This window comes from Aquarana catesbeiana, linkage group LG08 (genome assembly GCF_042186555.1).
Source record: "Aquarana catesbeiana isolate 2022-GZ linkage group LG08, ASM4218655v1, whole genome shotgun sequence".
Lineage (NCBI taxonomy): Eukaryota > Metazoa > Chordata > Amphibia > Anura > Ranidae > Aquarana > Aquarana catesbeiana.
The window spans coordinates 27,222,930-27,244,237 of NC_133331.1; the positions used below are offsets into that span (position 1 = coordinate 27,222,930).

Here is a 21,308-nt window from a genome sequence, read left to right on the forward strand (position 1 = left end):
GTATTGCCGGTGTTCTGCTGGGAAAGTTCCCCTCGGCGAATAAGGACCCCCCTCTACTGCACAGGCGCAGCGCTTGCGCAGTAGGAGCCGGCGGAAATAGCCAAAGCCAAATAGAATAGAAATCAGCTGTACACTGCGCCTGTATGAGGGCCCCTCGCTGGCTCACTTTACTCGCCACGCTTCGGGCACGGCCTCACTTCGCTCGGCACTTTTTTATTCTCCCTCTAGGTCCACTTGGATGGTGGGGCTTGAACCTGGACCCACAGCGCAGGCGCCGTGTACAGCTGATTGAAGTTTTTCAGCTTCGGTTATTGTCGGCGGCTCCTAGTCGTTCGTACTGTGCAAGCGCTGCACCTGCGCAATACAGAAGGGTCCTTATCCGCCGGGGGAACTTTCTCAGCAAGACACCGGGACCGACAATTCATTATAGCTGTGAGTACTTTTAAATTACTTTTTTTCCTTTAGAAATGTCATTTTGTGCAGGGACTGTTGTAAACAAGGGAAACATGCGCCACTTTACAGGTATACTATAGACACCCCCCAGGTACGAAATTTAAAGGAATATTCCCCATTTTTTTTGTTTCACTTTAAGCATCATTAAAATCACTGCTCCTGAAAAAAAGGCCGTTTTTAAAACTTTTTTTGCATTGATACAGGTCCCCTGGGGCAGGACCCGAGTCCCCAAAGACTTTTTATGACAATACCATGCAAATTAGCCTTTAAAATTTGCATTTTTTTATTTCTCCCATAGACTTTTAAAGGGTGTTCCGTGGCTTTCGAATTTGCCACGAACACCCCAAATTGTTCGCTATTCGGCGAACAGGCTAACACCTGACTCGAACATCAGGCTCATCCCTACAGAGTATATAGGGCAGGCTGTATAGTATATATACTTCTGTTCAGAGTATATAGTGTCTGGGTCCCCCCCACGCCATTTTTTTTTAAATTTGGGTGCAGTGTTCTCCTTAATATCCATACCAGACCCAAAGAGCCTTGTAATGGGCTGGGGGGTTGGACCCATGCCATTTTTCTCAATGATTTTCATGTATATTGCCAGGACCCGATAATACATTACAGCCACAAGCTGACTTTTTTTCCTTTAGAAATGTCATTTTTCTGTGGTATTGTTCTAAACATGGGAAAACTGCGCCATTTTACAGGCATACTATTGTATCACTTTAAGCATTCCTGAAATCACTGCTCCTGAAAAAAACAGCCGTTTTTAAAACTTTTTCTTTCATTGATACATGTCCCCTGGGGCAGGACCCAGGTCCCCAAACACTTTTTAGGGCAAAACCTTGCATATAAGCCTTTAAAATTAGAACTTTTTATTTTTCACTTTCTTATCCCATAGACTTTAACGGTGTTCGCGTGTTCGAACAAACTTTTTTGCATGTTCGGATGTTCTGGTACAAACCGAACCGGGGGGGAGGGGGGGAGGTTCGGCTCATCCCTAGTTATCATCAATTATGGCTACTCTGTTTTTATGTCACCAACCAGAGCTCATATTTTAAACTCTTTGTATATTTGAATCTTTCAATCATTAAATAAAACAATTAATTTTTTTTCTTACAATTTCATATCATGTTTATTTCGCTGCTAAAAAGCCCCGTGGGGAATTTTTCTATGTTTTCATTCTTCTGGGGTGTGCAGCCCTGCTGACTCTCGTATATGTGTTTTTCTATGATGGGGGGGGGGTAGGGGTGAAGTAGTTAAAGGAGTTGTAAACCTTCATGGTTTTTCACCTTAGTGCATTAAGGTGAAAAACCTTCTGTGCTGCAGCTGGCCCCCCCCAGAGCCCCCCTTTCTATTACCTGAACCCAATCGTTCCAGCAATGAGGACAAGCCTAGCTGCTTCAGCCGCTGTCTCGGGTCCTCATTAGATAGACTGATAGCAGCTGCTGTCAACCAAAGCCAGTCACACGGGAGCCAGGGGGGCGGGGCCGAGTCCTACTGTCTGTGTCAATGGACACAGCAGCAGGACTCTGGAGATCGCCCGCATGAAAATCAATGCAATGACATGAAGCTCAGAGAGAGCCTTACAAATTTAATAAAGTCTTCTTTCCAGTACTTACTATATTAAAGCGGAGTTCCACCCAAAAGTGGAACTTCCACTTTAAGGCCTCCTCCCCGGCTCCTGTTTGTGAAACAGAGCTTTTGGGGAGGAGGGGGTGGGGGGTGGCAGGTACCCAAATTTGACAGGTACCTGCTTTCCACTTCCGTTCCGGTCGTCTAGGTGACCGCAAGCAGCAGCCCTCCCTCCTGAAGTCTTCTGGGATACGACAGGTCCTAGAAGGCTTCGGGGGCCAGTCACAGACCGCAGCACTGCTCGCGCATGTGCAGTGGGCACTCGGCTGTGTAGAGATGGCGGCGCGGGAGGGAGGACACGGGGAGAACACGGCTGCGATGAGTACCCGGCTGGACCGTGGGACAGGTGGGTGGCTGTTTATTAAAAGTCAGCAGCTACACTATTTGTAGCTGTTGACTTTTAATAAACAAACAAATGACTGGAACTCTGCTTTAACCACTTAAAGACCGGAAGATTTGCCCCTCATATGGCGCTGCATCGCTTTAACTGACCATTGCATGGACGTGCGATGCTGTACCCAAACAAAATTGATGTCCTTTGTTTCCCACAAGTAGAGCTTTCTTTTGGTGGTATTTGATCACCTCTGCAGTTTTTATTTTTTGCGCTATAAAAAAAAAAAGCGACAATTTTGAAATGTTTACTTTTTGCGATAATAAATATCCAAACGCCACCTGGTACAAGTGAGGGAAGGGGACTTGGGCAGTTTCTTCAAGTATAAGTATCTCATAGTCACCTTTAATAGTGTTAAGCACATTTGTTATTTTATCTCTTGAAAGTTCTCATTAAAATGTTCCATTAGCAAAAAATAAATATTACATTGGTTGGAATTCATTATTTTCCCCCAATAACTGAACATGTTATGATAGAAAGCCTCTATTAATCACTTCAGCCCCGGAAGGATTTATCTACTTCCTGACTGCTGTGACCATTTTTTGAGATACAGCACTGCATCGCTTTAACTGACAATTGCGCGGTCGTGCGACCTTGTACCCAAACAAAATTGACGTCCTTTTTTTCCCACAAATAGAGCTTTCTTTTGGTGGTATTTTATCACCTCTGCGGGTTTTATTTTTTGCACTATAAACAAAAAAAGAGTGACCATTTTGAAAAAAATGTTTTTTTTTTTTACTTTCTGCTATCATACATTTCCAGAAAAAAAAATATATATATAAAAAAAAAAACAAATGTATTCATCAGTTTAGGCTGATATATGTTCTTCTACATATTTTTGGTAAAAAAAATCGCAATAGGTGTATATTGATAGGTTTGCGCAAAAGTTATCACGTCTATAAACTACGGGACATATTTAGGGACTTTTATTTTTTTAAATTGTTTTTACTGGTAATGTTGGTGATCTGCGATTTTTAGCGGGACTGTGACATTGCAGCGGACAAATCTGACCCCAAATGACACTTTTTGGGGACCAGTGACATTATTACATTGATCAGTGCTATAAAAATGCACTGATCAATGTAGAAATGACAGTGGCAGGGAAGGGGTTAACACTAGGATTAAGAGGGCCCTGCTCAGAAGAGCTTACAATCTAATAGGGTGGGGCAGGTGGTACAAAAGGTTGTAACTGTGGGGAATGAGCTGATGGAAGTGGTAGGAGATTAGTTGGAGACATGATAGGCTTCCCTGAAGAGATGAGTTTTCAGGGATCGCCTGAAGGTAGCAAGAGTAGGGGATAGCCGGACCAGTGGAGGTAGCAAGTTCCAGAGGATGGGAGAGGCTCTGGAGAAATCCTGGAGATGAGCATGGGAGGAGGAGATGAGAGAGCTTGAGAGTAGAAGGTCTTGAGAAGAGCGGAGAGGACGATTTGGATGATGTTTGGAAATAAGATTGGTGATGTAGCTCGGGGCTTTGTATGTTGTGGTTAGTATTTAATTCGCTGGGTGATTGGAAGTCAGTGTAGGGATTGGAGGAGAGGGTTGGCAGACACTGAGCGGTTGGTAAGGTGGATAAGTCTGGCAGCATTCATGATAGACTGAAGAGGGGAGGAGCCTATGGAGAGGCAGGCCAATGAGAAGGGAGTTGCAATAGTCAAGGCGAGAGATAACAAGGAAGTGAATGAGGAGCTTGGTGGTTTAATTTGTTAAAAAGAGGCGAATTTTAGAGATGTTACGGAGGTGAATTCTACAAACTTTTGACAGCGATTGAACTTGGGGCTGAAATGATAAGTCAGAGTCTAGGATTACACCTAGTACCCTGGTGTGAGGGGAGGGACTGATAGTTACATTATTGATTTTGATGGAAAAGTCAGGGAGAGGGGCACGGGCGGGGGGGAATATTAATAGCTCAGTTTTAGAGAGATTTAGTTTAAGGAAGTGGTGTGACATCCATGCTGATATGTCAGTTAGTAAGCTAGTAATGTGAGAGGAGACTGAAGGAGTGAGGTGAGGAGTAGACAGATAGATTTGGGTGTCATCGGCGTATAAGTGGTATTGGAAGTGACCAAGTGACCAAGGGAGGAGGTGTAGATAGGAAAGAGAAGGGGTCCAAGAACCGAGCCTTGGGGGACCCCCACAGAAAGGGGCAATGGAGAGGAGGAGACAGAGTTGTAGGTGACACTGAAGGAGCGCTGTGATAGATAGGCAGAGAACCAGGATAGAGTAGAATCTCGGAGGCCAAGGGAATGTAGCTTATTGAGAAGGAGCGGGTGGTTAACAGTATCAAAGGCCGCAGAGAGGTCAAGTAGAAGGAGTATGGAGTACTGGCTGTTTATTTTAGCAGTTAGTAAATCATTAGTGAGTTTTAGTAAGGAATAATCTTAGTGTATTGACTGTTAGGCCTCATGCACACTGGGTGTTTTTACAGCTGCTTATTTGGGAGCCAGCATTTAGCAGAGTTTTTTTTTTTTTTTTGCAGAGGCCGCCGGTGTCCTTAACAACCAATGATTAACTGGTTGTTAAGGAGCGGGCCGAGAAGCCGGATGCTGCGTCCTTAAAAATAGATGAATCATCAGCTGCCAGTGGGGTTCCTCGTTGAATGTAAAAAACAGTTCTGGCAATAAAAAAGACTTAATATATTCCCTTGTTTATAAACAATCAATTTTCATTAAAAAAAATGTGGAAAAAATGGCGTTGGGGTCCCTTCCAATTCATACCAGGCCCTTTGGGTCTGGTATGGATTTTAAGGGGAACCCCAAGTCAAATGTTTTTTAAAAAATGGCATGGGGTTCCCTCCAAATTTATACCAGACCCTTGGGTCTGGTATGCATTTTAAGAGGAACCCCCCACATGGAAAAAAAAATGGCATGGGGTCCCCCAAAATCCATACCGGACCCTTGTCCAAGCATGCAGCCTGGCAGGCCAGGAAAGGGGCGGGGCGGTGCGAGGCGAGTGATCCTGAACCATACCATGCCACATGCCCTTAACATGGGGAGGTGCTTTGGGGCAGTGGGGCCCTGCCCCCTTAAAGCACCTTGCCCCCATGTTGTTGGGGACAAGGGTCTCTTCCCCACAGTGGGGCATATCAGAATCTGGAAGCCCCCTTAAACAAGGGAGCCCCCTGATCCTGCCCTGCCCCCCCCATGTGAACAAGTATGGGATATATAGTATACCTACTTATTCAGAAAAAAGTGTAAAAAGTAAATAAAAAAACAAGTTTTTCACAAGCCCTTTATTAAAAAAACAAATGTTACCAGCGTAGATCCATCATCAAATTGTCAATCGTGCCGCCACGGCTGCCCTGAAAACCCCCCTGCCCCAAAGCAGCCCCCCATGTTGGGGGCATGTGACCTGGTATTGTTCAGGGGGGAAGTGGCCCTCGTTCTTCCCCCCCCTTTTTTTCTAGCCTGCTAGGCTGCATGCTCAGATAAAGATCAGGTATGGATTTTGGGGGAATTCATGCCATTCTTAAACAAAATTTTGGTATGAGGGCTCCCCTCAAAATCCATATCAGACCTAAGGGACTGGTATGGATTTGAGGGACTCCACGCCATTTTTTTTTTACATTTTGCCATGGGGTTCCACTTAAAATCCATACCAGACCCAAAGGGCCTGGTATAAATTGGGTGGGCCTGCCATTTTTTCACATTTGTTCAATGCCAGCAATTTATTTTTTTTTACATTCAGCTGTCAGCGTGGATATGTAAAGGTTTGTTGTTAAAAAAAACCCAAAAAACAAACATGTCATACTTACCTCCTCTGTGCATTTGGTTTTGCACAGAGTGGCCCTGATCCTCCTTTTCTGGGGTCCCTCAGCAGCGCTCCTGGCTCCTCCTCTTCTCAAGTGCCCCGTTGGAGATCCGCTCTCCCTGGGGGCACTCGTGCGGGACCATTCCTGGGTCCTGCTGATGCGTCCATTGACACAGAGAGCAGAACTCGGTCCTGCTCCCCCAGCTCCCACGTTATTGGATTTGATTGACAGCAGTGGGAGCCAATGGCTGCGCTGCTATCAGTCTATCCAATCAGGGCCCGAGACACCGGCTGGAGCTGGTGTGTTTATCCACGTCACTGATAAGACCGGGTTCAGGTAAGTAAAAGGGGGGCTGTGGGGGGCTGCTGCATCACAGGAGGTTTTTCACCTTAATACATAGAATGCATTAAAGTGAAAAACCTTGAGGGTTTACAGCCCCTTTAAACACTTGATTAAACACTGCTAAACGCCAGCAAAAACATTAAAACATTCGCTTTTTTTTTTTGTACAGTGTTTCTAAAGCAGTTTTTAGCTTTCTAGTGTGCCTGAAGCCTTATAAACAAAATGCCAAATAAAACTATAAAATATATGGAATACCCAGAAGTTCCATGATACCAATCCTTTAGTTAAAAATAAACAAAAATATAAAGAAATAAAAGTGATCGATAGATTAGCAATTAGGGATGAGCTTCGAGTTCGAGTCGAACTCATGTTCTACTCGAACATTGGCTGTTCGCAAGTTCGCCGAACAGCGAACAATTTGGGGTGTTCGCGGCAAATTCGAATGCCGCGGAACACCCTTTAAAAGTCTATGGGAGGAATCAAAAGTGCTAATTTTAAAGGCTTATATGCAAGTTATTGTCATAAAAAGTGTTTGGGGACCCGGGTCCTGCCCCAGGGGACATGGATCAATGCAAAAAAAAGTTTTAAAAACGGACGTTTTTTCAGGAGCAGTGATTTTATTAATGCTTAAAGTCAAACAATAAAAGTGTAATATCCCTTTAAATTTCGTACCTGGGGGGTGTCTATAGTATGCCTGTAAAGGGGCGCATGTTTCCTGTGTTTAGAACAGTCTGACAGCAAAATGACATTTGGAAGGAAAAAACTCATTTAAAACTACCGCGGCTATTGCATTGCCGACAATACACATAGAAGTTCATTGATAAAAACGGCATGGGAATTCCCCACAGGGCAACCCCGAACCAAAATAAAAAAAAAAAATGATGTGGGGGTCCCCCTAAATTCCATACAAGGCCCTTCAGGTCTGGTATGGATATTAAGGGGAACCCCAGCCAAAATTTAAAAAAAAAATTGACGTGGGGTTCCCCCTAAATTCCATACCAGACCCTTCAGGTCTGGTATGGATTTTAAGGGGAACCCCGCGCCAAAAAAAAAAAAAAAAAAACGGCATGGGGTCCCCCTAAAAATCCATACCAGACCCTTATCCGAGCACGCAACCTGGCAGGCCGCAGGAAAAGAGGGGGGGACGAGAGTGCGGCCCCCCCCCCTCCTGAACCGTACCAGGCCACATGCCCTCAACATTGGGAGGGTGCTTTGGGGTAGCCCCCCAAAACACCTTGTCCCCATGTTGATGAGGACAAGGGCCTCATCCTCACAACCGTGGCCGGTGGTTGTGGGGGTCTGCGGGCGGGGGGCTTATCGGAATCTGGAAGCCCCCTTTAACAAGGGGACCCCCAGATCCCGGCCCCCCCCCCTGTGTGAAATGGTAAGGGGGTACTTACCCCTACCATTTCACTAAAAAACTGTCAAAAATGTTAAAAATGACAAGAGACAGTTTTTGACAATTCCTTTATTTAAATGCTTCTTCTTTCTTCCTTCATCTTCTTCTTCTTCTGGTTCTTCTGGCTCTTCTGGTTCTTCCTCCGGCGTTCTCGTCCAGCATCTTCTCCGCGGCGTCTTCTATCTTCTTCTCCTCGGGCCGCTCCGCACCCATGGCATGAGGGGGGAGGCTCCCGCTCTTCTCTTCATCTTCTTCTCTTCTTCATCTTCTTCTTCATCTTCTTCTTCATCTTCTTCTTCTTCTTCTCTTCTTCCTTCTTCTCTTCTTCATGTCTTCTCCGGGCCGCTCCGCAGCCATGCTGTGGCATGGAGGGAGGCTCCCGCTGTGTGACGGCATCTCTTCGTCTGACGGTTCTTAAATAACGGGGGGCGGGGCCATCCGGTGACCCCGCCCCCCTCTGACGCACGGTGACTTGAGGGACTTCCCTGTGACGTCACGGGGAATGCCACAGGGAAGTCCCGTCATGTCACCGTGCGTCAGAGGGGGGCGGGGTCACCGGGTGGCCCCGCCCCCCCGTTATTTAAGAACCGTCAGACGAAGAGACGCCGTCACACAGCGGGAGCCTCCCTCCATGCCACAGCATGGCTGCGGAGCGGCCCGGAGAAGACAGGAAGAAGAGAAGAAGGAAGAAGAAGAAGAAGATGAAGAAGAAGATGAAGAAGAGAAGAAGATGAAGAGAAGAGCGGGAGCCTCCCCCCTCATGCCATGGGTGCGGAGCGGCCCGAGGAGAAGAAGATAGAAGACGCCGCGGAGAAGATGCTGGACGAGAACGCCGGAGGAAGAACCAGAAGAGCCAGAAGAACCAGAAGAAGAAGATGAAGGAAGATAGAAGAAAGAAGAAGCATTTAAATAAAGGAATTGTCAAAAACTGTCTCTTGTCATTTTTAACATTTTTGACAGTTTTTTAGTGAAATGGTAGGGGTAAGTACCCCCTTACCATTTCACACAGGGGGGGGGCCGGGATCTGGGGGTCCCCTTGTTAAAGGGGGCTTCCAGATTCCGATAAGCCCCCCGCCCGCAGACCCCCACAACCACCGGCCAGGGTTGTGGGGATGAGGCCCTTGTCTTCATCAACATGGGGACAAGGTGTTTTGGGGGGCTACCCCAAAGCACCCTCCCAATGTTGAGGGCATGTGGCCTGGTACGGTTCAGGAGGGGGGGGCCGCACTCTCGTCCCCCCCTCTTTTCCTGCGGCCTGCCAGGTTGCGTGCTCGGATAAGGGTCTGGTATGGATTTTTAGGGGGGACCCCATGCCGTTTTTTTTTTTTGGCGCGGGGTTCCCCTTAAAATCCATACCAGACCTGAAGGGTCTGGTATGGAATTTAGGGGGAACCCCACGTCAATTTTTTTTTTAATTTTGGCTGGGGTTCCCCTTAATATCCATACCAGACCTGAAGGGCCTTGTATGGAATTTAGGGGGACTCCCACATCATTTTTTTTTTTTAATTTTGGTTCGGGGTTGCCCTGTGGGGAATTCCCATGCCGTTTTTATCAATGAACTTCTATGTGTATTGTCGGCAATGCAATAGCCGCGGTAGTTTTAAATGTGTTTTTTCCTTCAAAATGTCATTTTGCTGTCAGACTGTTCTAAACACAGGAAACATGCGCCCCTTTACAGGCATACTATAGACACCCCCCAGGTATGAAATTTAAAGGGATATTACACTTTTATTGTTTGACTTTAAGCATTATTAAAATCACTGCTCCTGAAAAAACGGCCGTTTTTAAAACTTTTTTTTGCATTGATACATGTCCCCTGGGGGAGGACCCGGGTCCCCAAACACTTTTTATGACAATAACTTGCATATTAGCCTTTAAAATTAGCACTTTTGATTATTCATGTTCGTGTCCCATAGACTTTAACGGCGTTCGCGTGTTCGAACAAATTTTTTTCCTGTTCGCATGTTCTGGTGCGAACCGAACAGGGGGGTGTTCGGCTCATCCCTATTAGCAATTAATGCTCGGGAATGAAAATTCCATATTCAAAAGGCTTTCTGAGAGTAAACACTGAAATCTTGTAGTCTAATATCTGCTCTGCCAATTTAACAGCTAATGGTTGGTGGTCACAGAAAGTGTATCAGTTATATCCTTCTTGACCGACAAATAATTTAAATAAGAAATACTCACAGTTCTGCTTGCACTGAGTAGATCTGCAAAAGGATCAGCCCAACACATAAAGTCCAGAGAGACATTATGTGACACAGACCAGCCAATACTTGTGTGTTAGGAATTGCTATTTGTCTGGTCTTATATTGCTCGTATGATGGCATGGTTGCAAGGCTGGGCATTGACCACAACACATCAAATATTTGTTTAGGAAGTCACATCCAGGCCTGTGTTTATGTTGAGGGGGGATTGGCAAGATATGAAGGTCATTTGATATGAGTTAGAATGAAAACATAAATGGGCTTAAATTAAAGAGGAATTCAAATTTATACAATGTCATTTTCATACAAATCGCAAGTGTTGGACCCTCCATTTTTCAATAAACATTTTGTAAACATATGATCCTGCAAGATATCTGATGCTTCACTCTCTACTTTGTTTATCAGCAGCCTTAAAGCCCAGTCTATTATGCCTCACTCAACCTCCTCAGTCATAACAGGATTACACATTCAAAAGTCTTTAGTAACTTGTTACCCGGCCGAAGTATCCGAGGTTAACTCTTGGTGATGATATGGCTTCCTTAGAAAACAAAGAGTTAAGTTCATTGTTAGGATTAAAGCCCAATTCCAGCTTTTAGATTAAAAAATAAGCAAGCCTTTTTCAAATAACTGGCTGCATAACTTTTTTTTTATACACAAATACATGACTCAGAGGGTTGGGTGTGTCATTGCCATCATCCCCAGAGACTTCAAAAAAACAAATATATACCTCAATGTGGGATTTTTAAGGCAATGTAACGACAAAAAGATTTTATATTAAAAAGGATTTATATTGATACAAAAAGGTAAAGTAAAAATAGACGTACAGAATAATTATTTAGAGTACTGTGTGGTTAAAAAGGTCATCAGTCAATATGAAAGCAAACAAGGAGATATGGCTACTACATAGTGATACATCCTGCTGCTAGATACCATCACCACCTAAATTGATGCGATGGCGTCCAGTAGCGAAATTCCAATGCGTTTCAACTTTATAATATCAAAGCAAAGTCTTCCTCAGGGAAGGATTGTATCACGTTCTAAAGTTTCAAAAATAGCATTGTTACACATCATATGTATACATATCGCCTATATCTAAATAATCGCATTTCAACTAAAAACAGAACACAATACAACTTACATTTAGCATGTAGCTGTAAGAAAAATGCATTCCCAGTGCTGACAGGGGTTCTCATCACCAATTTCCTATACTGCTTAATATCCTCTACGGAGCGGCCTGGTATATTTGAAAAAAAACAGTGTTTGGCAGCCATGAAGAAAGAAGAGGCTAGAAAACACAATATAGAAAAATAGAAAAATAAAATAAAATTGAAGATAATAATGGATTTTGGGGAGCTGTGTTCCCCAAAACCTAGGAGTCAAAGATTTTAGATGAAATTACCTTCTACTGGTCTTATAAAGTATGTTGGTAAAATTCCAAATTGCCAGCAACGGTGAGCCCTGGTCCTGAGTATCTCTCTGTTGAAAGCCAATTGTAGAATGCTGCCCTTGGCCGTCCCTGGCATCCTAATAAAGGGGATATGGGCGTGGTTTGTATTTTGGGCATTTAATAGTAATCTCATACTCATTGATGGTGCTGTGAAAGGGGCGCGGTTTCAGCTAACCGCCACCCCTTGCATGAAGTATCCTTGTATGGGAGGCTTGGAGAGAGCGTCTTGTGACTCATTGTTGCCATGGTGAGGGACGCCTCTCCGTTCCCCAGCTGCGGCGCCACGCCCCCCCTTCCATATCCTATGGGATGTAGGCGTGGTTAGCCAAGGGGGGAGAGATGCGTCACATTACCAAGGCAACGCTCCGTGCTTGGAGTGTCTACTCATGACACGTATGGCGTCGGAGTCACATGACTCCAACGTCCATTCACACGGAGAGAGGAGGCGCTGTGTAACCTAGACAGCACCGCTCAGCTGTCTGCCCGTGACATATACAACGTCGGAATCACGTGACTCTGACGCTTGTCCAAATGAAGGAAAAGGCGCTGTATAACTTAAACAGCACCGTGTGTATACAGTAGTTGTTGACAGTCAATGTTAAATGATGCCACCACTATGGAGAGGGCATTTATTAGTATAAAATAGGGGTTAAATGGATAAACCACGGGGGGACAAAAGTTTGTATTTAAAGCAAGCCTCTATTAACTCTGTAGTGCATGGAGAGTGCCAGATTACATTAAACTAGGTGAGAACATTGATGTATGCTATTTTATATTGCATATAAACGGCCAAAACCCCTTTATATCAGTATGTATGTTGACCTCAATCTTGGGGGCCAAAGGACAAGGACATATTTAGGACTAATAACCACCAACACAGTGAAATAACCCCCTGGCACCAAGTGATAATCGGTGTCCTAGGGGTATATGGGCCACAATGAAAATCGTGGCCCCCCTGTGCCGGGTAGGGATAAAAAAACAGGGAGAGCAATGGTATATCTGAACCCACAGTCTCAGAACTGAGAAGCGAAAATACAAAGTTGTTACATACAAAATGCGTACATGATAACAGCGATTAAAACAATAATCATAAGAGAGAATATATATTTTTAAATAGAACTAACATAGGCTGTACAAAATAAATTTCGTAAGTTGAGTAGATTAGAAAACTCTCCTATAAAATTTGACTGTGTAGAGTGTAAAATCAAAATCTTAGCAATTTGGGGCACGTGACAGCCAACTCGGAGTATCCCATCAAAGACCATATTAAAGACCATACTAGCCTGATGAGCTGTTAATAGGGCCCTTTGTATTTCTATTTTGAATATAGAAGTGGCCCAAAGGCCATAAAGTATATCTAAAGATAGCTCGAGGGTATAACACCCAATAAGTGAGGACAGAGAAAACAGAAGGAAAGGTGCATTATATTTGAATCCGTGTTAGTCCGTTTTCCCAGAGCTCAAACCCTCCAGGAAGGGTCTAAAGCTTTCAGTTTCATTTAAACCTGGGGGGGTAGTGGCCCTAAGGTATCTTATCCAGCGCATTTCCCGCTGGAGAAGAACCTTGTTCCAGTCACCCCCCCTAATTGTCAAATGGATCCTATCTAGGACTGTAAAGTTCACAGAGGGTAGCCGATAATTATGCTGTCTAGCAACATGCCTTCCCAGGGGTAAATATAAGTTACCAATGCGCATGCTCTGCATATGCTTATCAACTCGTTTCCCAAGTTCTTGTCTAGTTTTACCTACGTAGAAGGCACCACACTGGCACTGCATGAGGTAAACCACACCCTGCGTTCTACAGTTGGCAAAATGACGCAGGGAAAATCTCTCCCCATTGGACAGCGCCAGTGTGGTCCTCCTACCAATGACTTTACATTGAGCACAAGATCCGTATGGGTAGGTACCCCATGTTTTGCAGGGATCCTTTCTTGCTTTGCCTCTATACTCACTTTGGGTAAGTAAGTTCCCTATCAAACCTGATTTCCTGTAGGTGATTTGAGGTTTAAGGCCAATTAGTCCTTTCAGACTAGGATCATCAGTGAGGATAGATCAATACTTGGAAATTATTTTGTTAATTCTGAGATGTTCATTGGAGAATCTTACAATAATCTTTGTGGAGGTATCGTCTTTAGTAGACTATTTTGAAAACTTTTTTGAAAAAATCAAGTCTCTTCTATTGGTCAATTTGACCCAATTAAACGCCTTTTTAAGAGATGATTTTGTGTAGCCTCTGTTCATGAGTCTAATGGTTAGTTTGTCTGCTTCTTTTTGAAAATCTTCATCATTGCTGCAGTTTCTTTTGAGAGGAAGAAACTGACTATGTGGGATGGATCTTTTAAGGGGGTCCAGGTGGAAACTATCTGCGTGCAACAGGGTGTTGCCCGCAGTTTCTTTTCTGTAAAGTTAGTCCACCATCAGGATTTTTGAAGATAGTAACGTCCAGAAAGTTTATCTCATGGGTATCGGATGTCATTGTGAAGAAAAGATTGAAGTTGTTATTGTTCATCAGTTTTAGGCAGTCCCTCAGTTGCTCAGGGGGGTCGTCCCAGATGATAAAGAGATCATCTATATATCTCTGCCACATACAGATGTGGCGAGTATATATAGACGCTGCTTCCCCTTGTAGAAAGTCCTTCTCCCACTCCCCCAGGTACAGGTTGGCATATGAGGGTGCACAGCACGTCCCCATAGCCACTCCCTGCACCTGGAGGTAGTGGGAGCCTTTGAACAAGAATGTGTTGTGCCTGAGGATATACTCCAGCATTGACAGGATGGAAGCATTAAATTTCCAGTCAGTTGTTGCCCTCTGTTGCAGAACACGTTCAATTGCTGCCATGCCCAAGTCGTGTGGGATGCTGTTATAAAGAGACTCCACATCTACTGTGACGAGTAGAGCCGAGTTGGGGATGGATATTCCATCCAGAATCTGTAACAGATGTATTGTGTCTCTTGTGTATGATGGTAAATTCATGACATGGGGTCTCAGGTATTGGTCTATTATTTGACTGATTCCCTCTGTGATGGAGCCATTTCCAGAGATTATGGGTCTCTCTGGAGGATCATTTAGTTTTTTGTGCACTTTCAGTAGTGCATAAAAGGTGGGTTGGCGTGGATGTCAGGTACGTATAAAGTCCCACATATCCCTGTCTATTACCCCTTCATTGAGGGATTTGTCCACCAGGGAGAAAAATTCCTGATTTAATTTATCCACCGTAGCTGGGGAAATCTTTTTGTAGCATTTCGTGTTATTCAATATGTTAAAAACATTTTTTCATATTTGACATTGTCCATAAGGACAATGTTCCCTCCCTTGTCCGACGCTTTGATCATAATTTCTGTGTTGTTTTTAAGGGTATTTAACGCCTGTTGCTGTTCCCAGTTCAGATTACTTTTGGTGGTGTATTTTTCCATCTTTTCAATTTCTTTGGTGACTTGTCCTACAAAGAGGGCTATAGCTGGGTTTTGGTTGAGTGGTGGGAATTTATGCGATTTCCTTTTAAATTTTTTAGTTGTTTTTTTGTCTTTGCTGGATTCCTCTTGTTCTTCCTCACTGCCTTCACTGTCAAGGCCCCCCTCCCAGAATTCCTCTACAAGATCACTTTCTTGCAATAGTAGATTGAGGTCTCTGAGGGCTCTAAAATCGTCTGCTTTGAGATTGGGTGCTACTTCAGGTGTAACTATAGTTTTTTTGGTATATAAACTTTTAAGTAGAAGCTTCCTGGCTAGGGATGAGCCGAACACCCCCCTGTTCGGTTCGCACCAGAACATGCGAACAGGAAAAAAGTTCGTTCGAACATGCGAACACCGTTAAAGTCTATGGGACACGAACATGAATAATCAAAAGTGCTAATTTTCAAGGCTTATATGCAAGTTATTGTCATAAAAAGTGTTTGGGGACCCGGGTCCTGCCCCAGGGGACATGGATCAATGCAAAAAAAAGTTTTAAAAACGGCCGTTTTTTCAGGAGCAGTGATTTTAATAATGCTTAAAGTCAAACAATAAAAGTGTAATATCCCTTTAAATTTCGTACCTGGGGGGTGTCTATAGTGTGCCTGTAAAGGGGCGCATGTTTCCTGTGTTTAGAACAGTCTGACAGCAAAATGACATTTTGAAGGAAAAAACTCATTTAAAACTACCCGCGGCTATTGCATTGCCGACAATACACATAGAAGTTCATTGATAAAAACGGCATGGGAATTCCCCAAAGGGGAACCCCGAACCAAAATTAAAAAAAAAAAATGACGTGGGGGTCCCCCTAAATTCCATACCAGGCCCTTCAGGTCTGGTATGGATATTAAGGGGAACCCCGGCCAAAATTTTAAAAAAAAAATGACGTGGGGTTCCCCCTAAATTCCATACCAGACCCTTCAGGTCTGGTATGGATTTTAAGGGGAACCCCGCGCCAAAAAAAAAAAAAAAAAAACGGCGTGGGGTCCCCCCAAAAATCCATACCAGACCCTTATCCGAGCACGCAACCTGGCAGGCCGCAGGAAAAGAGGGGGGGACAAGAGTGCGGCCCCCCCTCCCTCCTGAACCGTACCAGGCCACATGCCCTCAACATTGGGAGGGTGCTTTGGGGTAGCCCCCCAAAACACCTTGTCCCCATGTTGATGAGGACAAGGGCCTCATCCCCACAACCCTGGCCGGTGGTTGTGGGGGTCTGCGGGCGGGGGGCTTATCGGAATCTGGAAGCCCCCTTTAACAAGGTGACCCCCAGATCCCGGCCCCCCCCCTGTGTGAAATGGTAAGGGGGTACATAAGTACCCCTACCATTTCACGAAAAAAGTGTCAAAAATGTTAAAAATGACAAGAGACAGTTTTTGACAATTCCTTTATTTAAATGCTTCTTCTTTCTTCTATCTTGCTTCATCTTCTGGTTCTTCTGGCTCTTCTGGTTCTTCTGGTTCTTCCTCCGGCGTTCTCGTCCAGCATCTCCTCCGCGGCGTCTTCTGTCTTCTTCTCCTCGGGCCGCTCCGCACCCATGGCATGGGGGGGAGGCTCCCGCTCTTCTCTTCTTCTCTTCTTCTCTTCTTCTTTTCTTCTTTTCTTCTCTTCTTCTCTTCTTCTTTATTTTTTTCTCCGGGCCGCTCCGCAATCCATGCTGGCATGGAGGGAGGCTCCCGCTGTGTGACGGCGCTCCTCGTCTGACAGTTCTTAAATAACGGGGGGGGGGCGGGGCCACCCGGTGACCCCGCCCCCCTCTGACGCACGGTGACTTGACGGGACTTCCCTGTGGCATTCCCCGTGACGTCACAGGGAAGTCCCGTCAAGTCACCGTGCGTCAGAGGGGGCGGGGTCACCGGGTGGCCCCGCCCCCCCCCCGTTATTTAAGAACTGTCAGACGAGGAGCGCCGTCACACAGCGGGAGCCTCCCTCCATGCCAGCATGGATTGCGGAGCGGCCCGGAGAAAAAAATAAAGAAGAAGAGAAGAAGAGAAGAAAAGAAGAAAAGAAGAAAAGAAGAAGAGAAGAAGAGAAGAAGAGAAGAGCGGGAGCCTCCCCCCCATGCCATGGGTGCGGAGCGGCCCGAGGAGAAGAAGACAGAAGACGCCGCGGAGGAGATGCTGGACGAGAACGCCGGAGGAAGAACCAGAAGAACCAGAAGAGCCAGAAGAACCAGAAGATGAAGCAAGATAGAAGAAAGAAGAAGCATTTAAATAAAGGAATTGTCAAAAACTGTCTCTTGTCATTTTTAACATTTTTGACACTTTTTTCGTGAAATGGTAGGGGTACTTATGTACCCCCTTACCATTTCACACAGGGGGGGGGCCGGGATCTGGGGGTCACCTTGTTAAAGGGGGCTTCCAGATTCCGATAAGCCCCCCGCCCGCAGACCCCCACAACCACCGGCCAGGGTTGTGGGGATGAGGCCCTTGTCCTCATCAACATGGGGACAAGGTGTTTTGGGGGGCTACCCCAAAGCACCCTCCCAATGTTGAGGGCATGTGGCCTGGTACGGTTCAGGAGGGAGGGGGGGCCGCACTCTTGTCCCCCCCTCTTTTCCTGCGGCCTGCCAGGTTGCGTGCTCGGATAAGGGTCTGGTATGGATTTTTGGGGGGACCCCACGCCGTTTTTTTTTTTTTTTTTTGGCGCGGGGTTCCCCTTAAAATCCATACCAGACCTGAAGGGTCTGGTATGGAATTTAGGGGGAACCCCACGTCATTTTTTTTTTTTAATTTTGGCCGGGGTTCCCCTTAATATCCATACCAGACCTGAAGGGCCTGGTATGGAATTTAGGGGGACCCCCACGTCATTTTTTTTTTTTAATTTTGGTTCGGGGTTCCCCTTTGGGGAATTCCCATGCCGTTTTTATCAATGAACTTCTATGTGTATTGTCGGCAATGCAATAGCCGCGGGTAGTTTTAAATGAGTTTTTTCCTTCAAAATGTCATTTTGCTGTCAGACTGTTCTAAACACAGGAAACATGCGCCCCTTTACAGGCACACTATAGACACCCCCCAGGTACGAAATTTAAAGGGATATTACACTTTTATTGATTGACTTTAAGTATTATTAAAATCACTGCTCCTGAAAAAACGGCCGTTTTTAAAACTTTTTTTTGCATTGATCCATGTCCCCTGGGGCAGGACCCAGGTCCCCAAACACTTTTTATGACAATAACTTGCATATTAGCCTTTAAAATTAGCACTTTTGATTTCTCCCATAGACTTTTAAAGGGTGTTCCGCGGCATTCGAATTTGCCGCGAACACCCCAAATTGTTCGCTGTTCGGTGAACTTGCGAACAGCCAATGTTCGAGTCGAACATGAGTTCGACTCGAACTCGAAGCTCATCCCTATTCCTGGCAAACAGATTTATATATTTAATGGTTTCAAAGCTGTCTAAGCTACGATTGGGACAGAAAGAGAGGCCTAAGGACAGTACTTCCTGTTCTGCTGTTGTAAGTTTATGGGATGAAAGGTTGATGACATTTAGCCTTCCTTCACAGGTGGAGCTGTCATGGATATCATTAACAGCTGTGTCAGAGGAGGCGGTGTCGGGATTGGGGGGGGGTTGTGCATTGCCCTTGTCTAAAAAATTATCTGTTTGGGTCTGCTGGGTTTTTGGATAGGCACCCTGTTCTTTGTAGCTTTTCCCAGGATTCAGGGAGGGGGGACCTTTAGGATTTCCTGGCATCACCCCCCCGACCCTTCCCGTTCCCCCTCCTCTTCCGCCTCGTGCAGTTTCAATGGGTTGTAAATCAGTAGTCCTTTTCTTATTCATTTGTTGAATCTCTCCCTCCATATCCAGATGTTTGGGAAAGGTTCCCTTTCTTTTGCCTCAAAATCTACCTGCCTGGAAGGATGTTTAACAATGCTATTTTTGAAACTTTAGAACGTGATACAATCCTTATACAATCCTTATAAAGTTGAAACGCATTGGCATTTCGCTACTGGATGCCATCGCATCAATTTAGGTGGTGATTGTATCTAGCAGCAGGATGTATCACTATGTAGGAGCCATAGCTCCTTGTTTGCTTTCATATTGTCTGATGACCTTTTTAACCACACAGTACTCTAAATAATTATTCTGTATGTCTATTTTTACTTTACCTTTTTTGTATCAATAAAAATCCTTTTTAATATAAAATCTTTTTCTCATTACATTGCCTTAAAAATCCCACATTGAGGTATATATTTGTTTTTTTTATAACCTTTTTTTATCCATTATTTATTTAAAGATTATACATTTTTACATTGTAGAGAATACATACAAAAATACCGTGTCCAATAAAAAAAAGTCAGAAACAAAGTAAAAAGTCACATAGGTGATTACAATAGACTTTTTTCCCTTATTTATAAAAGTAACATGAAAATAAATCATAGTGTGGACAATGAAATAACATGGGGTTTGGAAGGGAAGTGGAAAAAAAAACTGATCCAAATGGGAAGACATCCAGATCTACAATATATATATATATATATATATATATATATATATATATATATATATATATATATATATATTGTGTAGCGGTGCCCCGTGGGGTCGCAGTGTGTTCATCCATTTTAGGTACAATTCTCCGGTCAATGAACAGTTTCTTGCTTGTTTTTGTTGTTCTTTATAAGGGGATTAAACTTGGATGGGGAAAAGGGACATGGGATGCCCAAAGGATAAATACTTCTTAGTTGAAATAAAGGTAATTGAATCCAAACTGACAGTCTCTTAACATCTCCTCCAGCACACTACTTGAGATCACTTGCTTTCCTTCACTGTCCAATTCTAGATTCCTGTCACCATTAGCACATGGCTAGGCCTCACTCTGAATAGGTCCTAACATTTTCCTAGTAGCCATTTTCAGGCGGGGGGGGGGGGGGGGGAGTCTGCAGTTCCCTCTGTGATAGCAACCATTTTAGATGAGAAGAATAATTGTGCTAACTGATACTTGGTGAACTACTGATCCCAGCAAGTCCGGTACAAATCCTGCTAACCCTCCTGGCTGCAGCAACTTGACTTTAACAACACCACAGTCTCTCCCTCTGGCTCCACATCTAATCATGGCATGTCTCTCCCAGAGTTTCTCACTGTGCTTCTCACTCACCGACCCCGGCATGGATCCTTCCTGAATGACTTGTCCAGAAGTGCTCCCAACTGTCCTCCTCTTGCTCCTGTTCCAGGACACCTCTCAATGACCATGTAAAGAGAGGCTCCCTCCCAGCTCCCGAGCTCCAGGCCTGAGGTCACCCCCCTGAGGTTCCCTCAGACCATGACAGTCTAACACTCCATCATTCAGTTCTTCCACCCGACAACTCCTCCCACAACAGGCTGACCATGGATATATATATAAGAGGCCTGCCCCCTGCCAATCCTAGTTAGGGATTGGTCAGGGCTCCCAAATACACCCAATGTCACTCCAGCACTCTGCCCTGCCTCTTTTCCAGAACATTCAAACTGGAAACAGAGGAGATGCCCAAGAGCTGAGGCACATGTCAGTCACCTGCTGCTACACTAAACCACTCCCCTGCCCCCAGATCAAAAACAAACAGGCCTAAATTTACCTGCACTTTCAGTATACACAAAACCCGCTACTCTAGCACCTGCCTAAAGGTAGAGGGTGCTGCACTTTCCCCCCACCAGAATACAGCTGGCCCCCAGCTGAGAAAAATAATAGAAAAATGGCTCCTGGGCCCAAGAGCAAGGGCATCCCATGAATTAGTTGGATGGGGGAAGGGAAACAACTTGGACAGGGCTAAAGTACAAATAAATTACGTACAAAAAATAAATATGTACGTTTCTGTCAAGTATATACACTGTACATCACCAATACACAACCCTAGCTACAGGTCCCTGCAGCTAGACACATGAAAACACTTTTGAGCCAGAGCATTTCTCCCACAGGACAAATACTCTGCTCACAGAATTCTTGTTCTCTGGAACAATGGAGATGGACAGCCATCCCATCCCTGAAGATCCTAAAAGAAGACATAACTCATAACATCCTACACTTACATGCTACCTGTTGTCATGACCTTGCAGTAATACATTCATGACCTGTCTGTCTCTTACTTGGTCTGTGTATCAGCCTTGAGGCTTGTACTCTCACACCTGCATGCTTAAGTAATCTTTCCTCTGTGTGGCTCCACCATAGCCTCAACAGGAACCACTATTTAACACCGTATTCTCCAAGCCTGCCTTGCCGTGCAATATTGTGTGTTTGGCTTCCTGTTTGCCGTGTGCTTTAA

At 44.8% G+C, this 21,308-nt stretch overlaps 1 protein-coding gene across 3 annotated transcripts in view; it reads right to left on the reverse strand.

The window, feature by feature from the left end:
- The window catches only part of LOC141105649 (alpha-2-macroglobulin-like protein 1), a 583,128-nt gene extending 572,813 nt beyond the window's left edge, over nt 1-10,315 (reverse strand). For all 3 annotated transcript variants that reach the window (XM_073595625.1, XM_073595627.1, XM_073595626.1), the window contains exon 1: nt 10,158-10,315. In XM_073595625.1, coding sequence (XP_073451726.1) covers nt 10,158-10,300 — 143 coding nt within the window. In that variant the 5' untranslated portion in view covers nt 10,301-10,315. The remainder of the gene's footprint in view (nt 1-10,157) is intronic.
- Nucleotides 10,316-21,308: the final 10,993 nt, after the last annotated feature.